At 37.2% G+C, this 14,763-nt stretch overlaps 1 protein-coding gene across 1 annotated transcript; it reads left to right on the forward strand.

Annotated features, from left to right (window-relative positions):
- The first annotated feature begins 485 nt into the window (after nt 1–485).
- LOC128016924 (vesicular glutamate transporter 2.1) lies at nt 486–12,777 on the forward strand. Its single transcript, XM_052601882.1, has 12 exons — nt 486–1,170; nt 2,593–2,848; nt 3,336–3,454; nt 5,407–5,521; nt 5,781–5,868; nt 6,126–6,212; nt 6,560–6,702; nt 7,793–7,942; nt 8,587–8,719; nt 8,903–9,013; nt 9,738–9,865; nt 10,206–12,777. Exons 1-12 carry the CDS (start codon nt 1,085–1,087, stop codon nt 10,545–10,547), a joined length of 1,758 nt encoding a protein of 585 aa, XP_052457842.1. The 5' UTR covers nt 486–1,084; the 3' UTR covers nt 10,548–12,777.
- The last annotated feature ends 1,986 nt before the right edge of the window (nt 12,778–14,763 follow it).

Genomic DNA, 14,763 nt, shown 5'->3' on the forward strand with positions numbered 1-14,763 from the left:
AAATTATCTTATCAAAATGCCCCTTCATTATGCTCAACCATAAGAAACTGACTTAAATTAATAATAGCTTGCATCTGGGGTGTATTTGCGTCGAATTCGACGTATTTTTTTACATACAATAGCAGTTTTATTTATTTATTTTTGCTGTGAAGGACGGTGCTACGGAAAGAGGGAAGGGGACTGTGAGCTATGTATGAATTATTAATACGCTTTCCTTCACACCATCACACGGGGAAACACCCCTCATTCGGTTTCCATAGCACCGCCCCAGGAGGCCTGCACTGCCTTTCATGGCAAACAAGCAATAGGCATAAAAGCACAAATGCAGAAACTTAGAATGTCAGCTCACGTGCCTGTCATATAAGCATCGAAAAACTATCCTCTGTCGCTTGTGGATCATAATTCAGATAATTTGAGATCAAAATCACAGAAAATGTGAATGGAATGTGAACACTGTCCGCCCCTCTGTAACCCCTCCCAAAGCAGTGCACCGCTGCTGGCTCTGAAGGGAGCGATCCGCTCCGCGCACAGCGCACTGCTGCTTGATAAAGGAGTGGCGGCGGAAGCTCGCGCCGCTCTGAACCCGAAACTGTCGCTGACCTTGGTGCTGAAATCCATTCACCTTCTTCTAAAGCTGCTCGACTGTCGCTTTACACCGAACAAGTGACGGTACGAGGCGAGGAATTGGTTACCTTTTTAAAAAAATTCTTCTCTTAATTAACCATACGTCGTTTTTTTTTTTTTTTTTTTTGGCAAATCCGAATTTGTTTTTCAACTCCGTCAATTTGAAGCGAACGTAAATTCGTTGACTCAAGTCTGAGATGGCATCGCGTGCTCTTATCGCGCGCAGGGCAGTTTATGAGTTTATAATTATGAGTAGACAGAGCCAGACCACTTCTGATATCTCTCGTGTGTAGGCGGATTTTTTTTTTTTCTTCGCTCTGTGAACACCGTCGTGAATTTTCCTCATCTGTCTAACTGAATCTCTGATCCGCTGGGTGTCGGTCCGGTATGCTCTGTCATTTCACACTGTGACATGGTACTTTAACATTACCGGGAAAACGAGGGATTATCACATTTGGACATGGAGACTCCGAGGGAGCCTGGTTTTAAGCCCAGCAAAGAGGGGCTGAAGCAGCTAGCGGGGAAGACACTGGGGCACGTGTACAAGTAAGATATTTTAACATTATAAAACAGATTCAGTCGTTTAGAAATAATAGGCCTACATTTGTTTGTGTGTGATTTAAATGAACTATTGTTATAACAGAACCGAAAATCACGAATTTGCAGCAAGTTTTGCCTGTTCACTAACGAGTTTCCCCAGTCGGTTTTGGCGTCACGCCTCATGAAGACGTGAAGAAAATTATGTAATTCTGCATAATCTTGGGAGGAGGGGATGGAAGCATGCAAGTTTTTCTGTCTTTGAAGGTTGTCATTGTAATCCGGTGTTTCAAATGCATTTACGATTGAACAGTTATCGTTAAATTAGAGGATTCCCTTAAGTGCTCCTTCTTTTCAGAGACCATTCACGTATTCCCGTTATACCTTTAAAAAAAAAAAAGACCGCGATGGAAATCATGCGATAAAATTGGTTTCTACATAAGTATTTCACGTTGGTTTGATGCTCCTTTATATTGAATCGTTTCGTGAGTGTGTCTTGTAAAAAAATATTTGAAATCAATGAGGAGAGTAAAAGTAAATAAATAAATAAATAAAGATCGACAGCCTCGACCATCTGAACGAATTTTTCTTTCGAAACTGAAAATACCTTCTTTCTTTCTTTTTTCTCCCAGGCACTACCTTTAATACATATTTCCTCATTCTTTCGTTTTTTTAAAATACTTACAGACATTTGGTAGCCTCTGGCTATTTTCCAAAATATTAGGACATTGTCTTTTATTTGTCATCTGAGATCAAAAACGGAATTTACAATTTTAATGCAGTTAATGTGCATTTTGTGTATTTTAAATCTTCCAAAGATCAAAAAATAAAATGCATTTTATTCCCGTCACATTTGCAAATGTGATTTATGAAATGAAATTTTAATACGCCTGAATTTTTTGTATTTTTATATATATAAAAAATACATTCTAGACATTTTGCACATAACATTATATAATTTCTCTTGAAACAATATGCTTCCATTATCTAATAGTAAATAACTGTTCAAAAAAACTCTCCTTACGGCTCTGGTATAATAATATTAGTCTTAGTGAAGTTCGTGAACATCAGTGAACCTTAAGCCTGTGTATGAATGTAAATAAGGTGAAGGTGAAGAGAATGCTGCAATGCGGTACAGCGCGCTTTACAGCAGCACACGAAGCCTATGTGGAGTTAACACAATCTTTGTGGTGAAAAAAATAAGAAAGAACTCTTTGTGTAGGCCATTTCAATAACTATTGCCTGAATATGTGCAGCTTGTAGTATAGGATACAAGTGGGAGTGTAAATTGAATTAAATGTTAAAATGAATTATTGACACGTTATAAGTAATAAGTGTGGATGAAATTCATTACTGGTTCTCCAGGATTGTAGTCGTTATGATGTAAGTGTCCTACAAGGAGTCTGACAAATGTTCTTCTGACTGATTCAGAGTGTTAGAAAAGCGGCAAAAACCTGGCGAGAATATCGAGCTGACCGAGGATGGACGGCCTACCCAGATCAAGGACAAAAAGCCACCTCTGTGCGACTGCACGTGCTTTGGACTTCCGCGCCGCTATATCATCGCCATAATGAGCGGCCTTGGCTTCTGTATCTCCTTCGGTATTCGGTGCAACTTAGGCGTGGCCATAGTGAGCATGGTGAACAACAGCACCATTCACCTGAACGGGAAGATCATCATTAAAGAGGTTTGTGCGCGAGGCACGCTTGGATTTCATATGTGCACGTCTGTTTCGTGACACCCCCACACCCCTCAAGAGCGTGCACACACACATACACATAGACACGCATGCACCTTGGCTACACTTTGTTTTACGGAAAATAAAAAAGGGACAGAATTTAAAAGCACAATGATTTGTTTTTGTTGGAAGAAGGCTTAGTGGATGTCCCATTGCTAGCTTGGAAAATATTGAAAACAAGAAGGCTACTCATGCAAAAAGAAATTGACCTTGGTTACTTGAATGTCATCAGCTTCAAATTGATTAAATCTTCAACTGGAAACTAACCCTGCGCTCTTGTCATTTTATTTATTAATTCATTTATTTATTTATTCTTTGCACAGTGATTTATATTTTGTTTGATACAGCTCTGAAATATATTCACATTTTCAATTGTCGATACTCTTTTACAGATAGGATTAGCAACCTGATATTTTCTGTTGTTTCTCTCCCTTAGAAGGCAAAATTCAACTGGGACCCAGAAATAGTTGGATTGATTCATGGCTCATTTTTCTGGGGTTATATTGTGACGCAGATTCCCGGTGGATACATTTGTTCTAGATTGGCGGCAAACAGGTAAAGCCCTAGAAATATAATAATTTATTTATACTTAAAACTATTATTATTATTATTATTATTATTATTATTATTATTATTATTAGGCAATTATTAGCTCATAATGCTACAGTAATTAATTGCCTTTGAAATCACACTTGGTTAATAGAACTTCCCATATTGCAAAAGAAAACCGTAGGTTTACCTTGTAGCTAAAAATACCTAATGTTAACGATAGGACATTGAGTAAATTAATAAAAACCACGAATAATAAATAGTCTTTAATAATATTTTGTTTTATCGTGGTTAATATAGATGTCAATTTTTTTTAAACCAGCAGGTAAATTGTTTATTGTTACATGAGCTGGCGAGTTCAAATTGGCCTAAGTGTTCGTCAGAAATGAAACTTTATGTTCTCTTTCGGAGAAGTTAAATTTATTATTTAATGCAAAATGAGAATTAATGCAAGACGATAATAAATATCCGAAATAAACGTACAGCGGACGATTAAAGCGATAGTCACGCTCGAATTCGTATTTCCAAATTCGATCTGCAAATATTGACTGTACAGAGACACGTGATGCGTTCTACATTTGGTTTGAGTTCCACACAGTAAATAGCTTGCATGGCGGTACCATGCTGTATCATACAAGGGGTGGTTATTCATATTGGCGAATGGAACTGTACCTGCCATTGGAAGAAAAAAATGGATAATGGGAGGAGCTTATTTAGCAGAAGTTCAACCCAATCTTATGTATTTATTTATTTATTTATTAAAGACTCTTAAAGTCACACATATGTGGTGAAATTAATTTCATTACGAGTTATTTTATAACACTTTATTTTATGCATTAGTGCAGTTTAAGCCAAGTTTATTTAGTCAGAAAAACGAACAAAAGAGATCGAACTTCTTGAGAAACATCCAAAGCTAGCTATCTTAGCTTCTCACGTTCTTATTTTAAGGCCATGGTCAAATGCATATGAGACATCAATGTTGTGATTTCATTATAAATTGATTGATTTTCATATAATATAATATAAACCTTTGGAATACAATTTTTATTTGTTCAGAGGGGAAAGTGGGGGGAGAGAGAGAGAGTTCATATGGTTGATCATCCTGCTTGTGTTCTGTGAGTGGCAGAGTGAATGCTGACCCGTCGTGTGAGTTTGTAGGATTAGACTGTGGGAGTGGGTCTGTGGGGCATTCTCCACCTGTTAATGAGATCCCGGGGGGAGCCGTGTCTAATCTGCTCAATGAGGGGGGCATGGCAACCAGCCCCGGACATTCGCCAGAGGGTTTAGCTGTACCTCATCTATCACACAGCAATTTATAATAAATAAATAAATAAATAAATAAATAAAGCTGCCATTTCGTAAACTGGAGATGTGTTTAAACAATTTATGGCTGGCTAACAACAAATGAACGCTGTCAAGGAACTATCCTATAATAAAATGCTTTGCAATTATTAGGTCTGTTAACTCAGATCTTCGAATCTTTGATTTAATTGACGTTGCTGAAATTGTACCATAGTTCTCAGTTCATATTTTGGCTATTGGTCGACGTGATTGAGATCTAATAGAATCAGCGAGTCTCGTGCTGGAGAACTCCCTCAATCCGATTAGCAAGCGCCGCTGGGAGAGAGGTGAGAGGGTCTCGCGCTCTACAAGAAGGGCGGAAAATTGGAAATAAAATGGAAGGCCATATTTCCTCTGTGGCAGTGCTGGCATCACCCCGCGCGACCGAAGGAAATATTCTTGTTGCTGTTGTTGTTTTTCTTAAGAACAGATCACAGAATTTAGATTATATTTTGATTGAAATAGTGTGAGTATGAATTATTGATAATTATAGATATTGATACTTTTCTCTCAGCGATAAAAAACGTATGAATAAAATGTTACAGAGGAAGCTAATATATATTTGCATTCTATAACCTATATTCTATAATTTAACCATGTTTCCATCTATTATTCAGGGTTTTTGGCGCAGCCATTCTCCTCACATCCACACTGAATATGTTCATCCCCACAGCTGCACGTGCTCACTATGGTTGCGTCTTATTCGTTAGGATATTACAAGGGCTTGTAGAGGTAAGAAAGTACGATTTACTCTCACTCGTAAAAAGCAATCTAATACCATAGCCTCTATAGTTATTTATATATCATTTGGTCACTTGATAATAGATCTTCCTTTAAAACAAGAAAGAAAGAAAAAATCTTCCTGGGAAAAGCCTGTAACAATCAGTTATGGCATGATATACTTTTGCTGAAGAATCTATTTACACAAAACTTTTTGTCTCAGCACATTTCTTTGTGATATAGAGCTGATGTGTAGTATTATTGTTTTTAGGGTGTGACCTACCCAGCCTGTCATGGGATCTGGAGTAAGTGGGCTCCTCCACTGGAAAGAAGCCGTCTAGCCACAACCTCCTTCTGTGGTAATTTCCATCTTTATTCTCTTTAAAGCAAAATAGATTAGTGCATAATAAAGAAAACCAATGTCATTATATTTGTTTAGTTGCTACCTTAGTGCCTCATTATTGTGTGCATGTTAAAATTTTAAGATACATTTGTTTATCCGCAAGAATTCTAGTAAATATTATTTAGGCATGAACCATATTTTCCAATGTTGTTTTATTGCATATTCAGTGTCTGATTTTTTGATCAATTGAACTCCTCTTCTTCTCTTCTGTAGGTTCCTATGCTGGAGCTGTCATTGCAATGCCTTTAGCTGGGATCCTGGTGCAGTACACTGGCTGGTCATCTGTTTTCTATGTCTATGGTAAGAGTGGTTTATGCATGTACTGTATGAGCCGTGATTGTGATGTAAACTGTCATTGTATGAGTGTGCTTAACGCTCTTGATGAGTGTATTTTAGGAAGTGTAGTATGGATTGACTCACTGATGCTGGGTATTGATTTTTCCTTTTGATTCTCTCATGTGTCTATCCTCTGTGCTGACCCTAAATCTGCCCGTCACTGGGCCAAGAATTAGTGCCGTCTGGAAAGCAATGAATTGAAATCCAATTAGTTATATGAGGAGTTTTCAGTCTGCTGATTTTCCTGTCTGCTTCTTTTATGATGTTTTCTTACAAGACCAACATCTTAAGAACTGTTTGTTTCCCTTTAGGATGTGTTGGGATTTTCTGGTATATGTTTTGGATCCTTGTGTCATATGAGAGCCCAGCTGAACATCCCACCATCACAGCTGAAGAACGCTGCTACATCGAGGAGAGCATCGGCGAGAGTGCGAATCTCATGGGTGCTGCAGAAGTGAGTGACCACAAACATAATCTTGCTCCACTCTTGATAGGAATGGAATCTCTCGGATATAGTGGGGTTGGATATCTCAGAAGAAAATGCTTGATCATAGGATTAAATTCCTTTTTTAAGAGCTGTTTTGACTAACAGCATAACATTTCCTCTCACCCAAACCTATAATTAAGCACCGCTCTATAATTATCTATAATTCTAATGCTCATTTTTTGCTTGCTGCTTGTTGACACAAATCTACTTCACTTGGTTGTGCCTAGAAAAGTTGTCCTTCTAAAATATTTTGTTCTATGCATCTGTTCTTTGTTGGATTTTGAAATGTGGGTGTTGCTTATAACACAGGCTTGCAGGGATGCAGTGTAAGGGGGCTAAATGATTGGAAAAGTCTGTCATTTTCAGCAGACAGTCCAGTTATGGCATTTTGATTGTAAAACAAAAAAATAAACATGCACAGAAGAATTGTTCACAATAAGATCTATATTATTCATTTAGTATACTATGCTTTATGACAACTTTAAGATTGGGAGCTAAAACAAACTCCTGGTTCTCTCTCTGCTTGATTTTAATTTCTTTTATGAAGAGATCTGAATTTGAGATTTCATATAGGGTAAATAAAACCACAGTGTTATTTTTGTCAGGATGTCTTGAAAACAATGAGAAGATAAAAGTCATATTTCTTTGGTGATCACACTTCTAGGTTTATAGTTATTTTGTAAATATTAGACACAGCCGAATTTGTACCTTATTGCAGTCGTATGGATTTTGAGATAGAGGCTAATACAAGCAGTGTCACTCACTACAGGTCACCAAAGGTTGATTTTGTCACCAAGGTGTTATTTGAGGACATCTAATGAAATCTGTGAGTTTAAAGTACCAACAAGGAGTTAGTCTATAAGCGTATAAAATATCAGACAGCGTGCATTTCTTTGGTCTAAATGCCATGCGCTCTCAGGGAACATCAGTACTGACAAAGAATCAAAAATGTTCACTCCTGCTCGCAGAATCAAGACATGACATATAAAATCATTAGCAGTATGGGTACTAATGTAACCGTTTACTCCACATGCTGCAATACTCATTTCTCTTTCAGAAATTCAAGACACCTTGGAAGAAGTTTTTCACATCCATGCCTGTCTATGCAATCATTGTGGCCAACTTCTGCAGGAGTTGGACCTTCTACTTGCTGCTCATCAGCCAGCCTGCATACTTCGAGGAGGTGTTTGGCTTTGAGATTAGCAAGGTAATTGCAGTTTACCTTTCATGTTGTTTGCATTTAAACTCGTATTTGTTTTATACAAACCTAATAATTGACAAAATAACTAATAATTACTTAATCAGCAATCAAGCTTTATTTGGGTCAGAATGGCTAGCCTTAGTGTCTAAATCACATATGATGTTTGTCTGTAATTCCAGTGTGCATCAGTAAATGGGTGACCTTTGTCATTCCCTAAGGTCTGAAATAGGTTGATGAATTATTCATTGTGAATAGTTCATAATGAATTATTCATCAATCACTTATTGGTGATTTAAGTCTGTGCTTGCATCTCATTTTGCTCTTGTTTTCTCACTTCCTACAGTTAAACCTTCAATCATGTCTTTACATCTCGTTGTAGTATTAACACACTAATGGTGATGCCTTACATACATTATGATGGTGCATGTCAATTTGTTTTATTTTTTAGAAGACATTTATTTATCAGATTTATCCAGTATTTACTAAAATTGTTTTATTTAGGATTTTTACATGGACCTGTTTTCCTCTTTTCTGTGGTTTAAGTACATCCTATTTTTCCACAGTATTAACTAACATTGGCTAATGGCTAATGCTTTCTGCAGTGTTTTCAGTAAGATGCTTCTGAGTCTGTCGGCTGCTGTCTTATTCAGGTTGGCATGCTGTCAGCCTTGCCCCATCTGGTGATGACCATTATCGTACCCATTGGGGGACAGATAGCCGATTTCCTTCGTAGCAAAAACATCCTGTCTACTACCACAGTTCGGAAGATCATGAACTGCGGAGGTGAGAGCAGCCTACTGCATATAGCTCCTATAAGACTGAATTCTGATTAAATCCATGTAAGCTAGGATTGTTCAAGGAATGGATGAAAATAAATAAAACATTTCTTCAAACTGAATATTAATAGTCATAATAATAGTCATGTAATTGTCTTTTTTAGCTTAGTGTGTTGATTATCTTTCACAGGCTTTGGGATGGAGGCCACTCTATTGTTAGTGGTTGGTTACTCGCATAGTAAAGGAGTGGCCATTTCGTTTCTTGTGTTGGCTGTCGGCTTCAGTGGATTTGCAATATCAGGCAAGTCTTTGGAGAAGCAGTATGTCTGATTTAATATTTTGCCTTGCTAACCTGATTTTTATACACAACAATGACAAGAAAAAAACAGTAATAAAAAGCCACCATATCCACAGCCAGGGATCACAGCAATTAATGACTTATTTCTGACAAAATGCCATGTTTTCCTTTTATCACTCAAAATGCTCTTCCTGTGCTGCAGCTTGGAAGGAATAGGTTGTTCTGCTGGACTTTTTCAATAATTCATACACACTGTCCCCTGAGAGCAGCCTCACAGGCAGAGCACTCAAAGGGGGAGGGGCCAGAGACTCCTCCGCTCTACAAGATGGCTGCTCTTTCTATTTTTAGTCTGAATCTCCAGCATCATGTTAGAGATCCTGAAAAATGTTCACTCTTGTTGCAGGACCACGATGTGCAGATTATACTAGAGGAATTCAGTCATATAAAAATGTCATTCTGTAATGTTGTTTGTTGAAGTGTTATTTTAGTGTCATTGATATACTATTATAGTTTTAAGTTTTATTAATGTTGGGTTAGGGTTAGTGTATTTTTTGCAGTGTGTATTTTAGTATAAACGTTTTTTTAAAAATTTTATTTTATTTTAGTCATTTGTTTTAGGGAACAATAGCAACCGTGGTGTGTTGTTATTAATTCAGTGCCAAAAAGAGAAAAATTTATTTCTATTTTGTCCGATGTTAATGTAATGTATACCTTTACTGTCCATCAGGTTTCAATGTCAATCATTTAGACATCGCTCCTCGCTATGCCAGTATCCTCATGGGAATCTCTAACGGAGTGGGAACTCTGTCAGGAATGGTGTGCCCTCTTATTGTGGGAGCCATGACCAAAAACAAGGTAAGACCACCTTCAGGATTTTCTTTTGAATTCTAGATCTTCAGTACGTTAAGATTTTGCCCCGTGGTGGATTAGATGGCTAAGGCGTGACACTTCCGTGGTTTGAGAATCACAGCAAAACTGTTATCTTGATTCTTTTCTATATTATTATATCTGATATATAAATAATATTGTGATTTCAAAAGGTTCTGTGTGACAGATTTTCAGATCTCTCTCCCTACCTTTTATTCATTACCAAAAGTGCTTGGATTCACCAGCATTAAGCCTATGATTATTTAATGCGTTTTTCTTGCAGCTCCTTTATGTCAATGAATTCCTGACAACTCTTTCTTCCTTTCAGACCCGAGAAGAGTGGCAGTATGTGTTTCTTATCGCTGCCATGGTGCATTATGGCGGTGTAATCTTCTATGGCATCTTCGCCTCGGGGGAGAAGCAGCCGTGGGCAGATCCAGAACAGACCAGTGAAGAAAAGTGTGGCTTCATTGATGAAGATGAGCTGGCTGAGGAAACTGGAGACATCACCCACAGCCACGGTGCTCTGGGAGGTCCAGCCAAGACCTACGGTGCCACTACACAGTTGAACGGCGGATGGGCAGAAGGATGGGATAAACGAGAGGAATATGTACAGGAAGGTGTGGAGGAAGGGGGCTACAGACACAGGCAGGGTGGGGATTACTCCTAGACCTCACACACACACACACACACACACACACACAAACACACACACAATGCATACAGCCCTACAGCAGCATACGGTGGAACAAAAAAGTATTTGGATAGACTTGGACACAAGTCACAACTAAAAGTGTATAAATTCCATTGCATCATCAAATAAGAAAATTTAAGTGTAATCTGCAAAAATTAAAATGCAATTTGTCTTTCTTTGCTTTAAATAAGTGGATGTATGAAGTGTCATCATTTTGAAATGATATATTATTTATTAGATATATCAATATATAACTGAATATAACAAACCTGTTGTTATCTAATCTAATGCAATGACATTTCTACATTTTTAAGTGTAACTTAAATGTCCAGATACTTTTTGGAGCCACTGTACAAACAGTACAGGATTAAAAAAAAAAAAAAAAATATGCCAACACTGTAGATTTTGTAGTGTCTGTGAGTTTTGAAAAAAATATTATCGGTGAACATAGAAAAATAACCTATAAATTGTTGTATGTTTGCACAAATTTAAATGATCAAATCCTACATTTACATATTAATTTAAATGAGTCAATTATTCAAAGGAGATGGCACATATCAAAAATTGGCAGACTGTACATTTTCTATGTATTAAAACAGAGTAACTTTATTTCAAGTGCAATCATGTGTAATATTCTGAAACCGAGTTTTTCCACTCCATTATTCTGAGCCTTTTCAGCATAAAGAAGCCTGTAGAGTTAGTCAGGAAACTGGCTTCCAGAAGCGAGGCTCTAGAGTCATTCGTGGAGAAATACTGCTGTAGAGAATTCCAGCCAAGCAACTGGTTTCCACTTTTTTTTCTGATTGCACTGAGAGAGCTGTGCAATGTAATTTAACAGCACAACCTCATGATGCGTTACTCGTCCATCATTTGTCATGTTTTTTGAGAGATTAAAGAGGACATTTGTCTATGACACGGCAGAGGACAAAAAGCACAGTTTTTTAGATAAAAGCAACAAAAGTGTTTCTCAAGCTCAGCAATTATTTCAATCGTATCCGTAAATATAAATATATTTTTGGACGGTGCTGTTCAATTTGGTGTTTGGTGTAATAGATGAAGCTTGGGAAGGGGTTTGATTTTAGATAATTGGGATTGCAAGAGCTACAAAAAGCAAAAGCACAGTGTGTCAAGGCTACGAACTCTTTAATTTCCATGCAATTGTTTTAACTCCATGCCATTTTGACATCTGTGAATGTTGGTTATGCATGGGTCAGAACTGTTTTTGTCTTTACAAATGTTTTTTTAATTGTATTTTACACATTTTTGTTACATATGATTTACACAAGATTACTAATCTGTTACATATGTGTCAATTTCTTTGCACAATTAACCAAAGGTAACATGTAGTGAGATATTTGAGCTGGGATGGAGGGGGATGGGAGAGTTTCCATCAAGTAAAGAAGGAAGAACCTGTGAAAAGGGCTTGCATAGTCCTAGCAGAAGGTAATAACCATATTCAATGTACAAAGCAATAAATCTATGGTAACAGTTACTTATTAGCAGTCACTCATTAAAAAATATGTAACACATTAGCACATTTAACTGTAATCATTTTGGTTTTAAGTGTTTTTGTGATGACAATTAAAAAAAAGAAAAAATATTAAATAACTACTTACTGTTAAATATATATATATACATATGAAAATATATTTAGATTTAGCAAGAGTCCAGTGCAACTCTCTTTACTGTGAAGAGTTTATGTGCTGGACCCACTCACCAGAAGAGAATGATTCTTAAGTGCCACCTGCAGCTGGTTCCTGTGTAAACTCTTACTGGGGTCCTCAGCTCCGCAGGTGGCCGCACCTCTGTAGTCGTCCTGTATGGTTGCCAGTGGTTGCTTTTTGAGAGTATGTTATTGTCGGGTATCCTTTACGTATCTTTTTGTCCTTCCCCTTTGTTTCTGGTCTGTGTATTGTCTGTGGTTAGAGAAGCGCTCCCTTGTCTCCCTCTTCCCTCTTTCCTCCTTGCATTTTCCCACTACTGTTTCAATATTCAGTGACACAAGGATCGTGTATAAAGGTATTCAAAAATCTTCAAAAATGACAGTAATTTGCCTGATGATGTTGAAGTACCTTATTCTTGTTTTCTGCTTAAGAGTGAAGTGTGAATATATGGCTTCTGTGTTACTGTAAATGGAGAGGTATGTTGATGTGAAATTGAAATGCTCTATATAGCCTTTTTATATATAAAAGTATAACAAACTTTACTTGTCTGTGTTGTTTTACTGTGATTCCATTAGGCTTTGCATGCAGGCCAAGGACAAACCTGCTTAAATTTGTGTCAAATTTGCTGCCAATATTGTGGATATATAGTAATCAGTGTTGGTTTCTGATTAGTCTTCAAGCACACCAAGTACTTTTTCCAGCTGCTGCGAGTTTGTAAATCATATCTACGATTTTAGCCCAGGCATTGGTTATGCATCACCCATATTGCATCTCTGTGCCCTTTCCTTGCTCTAGTAAAATCAATATAGGGGTCCCTGGAGATCGGCAAAGCCTATTGACCACACAAACGTCCTAATGGAGGCAGGAAGGAGGGGCTGCACTTAGAAGCTATTTAGAGGATGTGTTCAGACTCCTCTCTCATCAGCATCTCTGATGCAGGAAACCTACTGCCCTCCCGCTGTTGTGTATTTTTAGCAGACAAATAAAAACATTTCAAAACTACTTTTTAATGATGGTGTTAAGTTAAAATCTCAGATATAGGTTTAGAATTTCATAATTTGGAGCATCCATTGTGCTTGATTAAAAAGTCTCTTTGGTAACACTTTACAATAAGGTTCTATTAGTTGATGTAATAACTAGCATGAACAAACAATGGGCAATACAATTATTACAGTATTTATTAATCTTTATTAATGTTAGTTAATGAAAACACAGTTGCTCATTGTTAGTTCATGTTAATTCAGTGCATTAACTAATTTCAACAAACACAACTCTTGATTTTAATAATGCATTGGTAAATGCTGAAATTAACATTAACTAAAGATTAATAAATGCTGTAGAAGTCAACTAATGAACCTTATTGTAAAGTGTTATCGTCTCTTCAAACATTTGATCTGTACGTCTGACAAATATTTTCTGAAATATAAGGTTAGTCCTGTAGTTTGCATCTGTGCCTGTTCTTTCAGATAGATAGATCAGAAAAAAAAACAGTCCTCACACGAAATAGTGCTGCAGATTCAGACAGATCCGCATCCCTGCTGAACACACAGTAAGAGAGGTGTGAATGAGACACTCACCTGCCAGACGCTTCAGAGGTAGTGACCTTGGCAGTGTTTTTGCCAAGGATTTCTATCTATCTATCTATCTATCTATCTATCTATCTATCTATCTATCTATCTATCTATCTATCTATCTATCTATCTATCTATCTATCTATCTATCTATCTATCTATCTATCTATCTATCTATCTATGTCTGTCTGTCTGTCCATTTGGCTATTGTATTGGATGCGAGTTTCTAATGTTCAGATGTCACAAACATCCTCCACAACCTGGAACACAGCCGAGTGTCCCCATGCATTCAGTAGGGCAGTCAAAGTCAAGCTCCTGTCCCGCCGTAGGGAACCGTCACAGTCTGGACGATGTCCAGCTTTGCCCTTTCTCTCTGTTACAATGTGTAAGTCAGTTACTAATTGGATAACCTTTCTTTCAGCGGCTGATTTACAATATCAGATTGACTGAAGAAACATGTTCACACTCGGGTGAACATAATTGAAAGCTTGTCAATTGAGTGTGGACGTGTAATTGGTCTGAATAAGGTTTTGTTCTAAATTACACAAAGATGCTCAGGTTACTGTTTTTACAGAAACACACCACCATGATAACCAAGAATGCCACAAATAGAACCACAAAGGAAGAGTAAGAGCATTTTTTAATAGATAGATAACTGAATTGTAACGGTATCTTTTAAATAATATTATAAAATGGATAGTTCTGGTTCTTGATTCTGATTGGTTGAGCCGCATTCAAAGCTGTAAATTACGCTCCAAACATACACCTTTATTTACTTCTGTGTGTTGCGCAACTACATTGTTTAGTGGAAGAATAATGTTTTTTAGTTATATTGTTACAGTTTATTTGCTCTGTTTTATTCTTTGAAATCTTACTATGTGTATGGAATAACCGTTTTATTAAAGCAATAAGTCGAGCCTAAAACCGGCCCTTAGCTGTTATTAATTTGCTGTGAAC

This window comes from Carassius gibelio, chromosome A7 (assembly GCF_023724105.1).
Source record: "Carassius gibelio isolate Cgi1373 ecotype wild population from Czech Republic chromosome A7, carGib1.2-hapl.c, whole genome shotgun sequence".
In the NCBI taxonomy this organism is placed as follows: Eukaryota; Metazoa; Chordata; class Actinopteri; order Cypriniformes; family Cyprinidae; genus Carassius; species Carassius gibelio.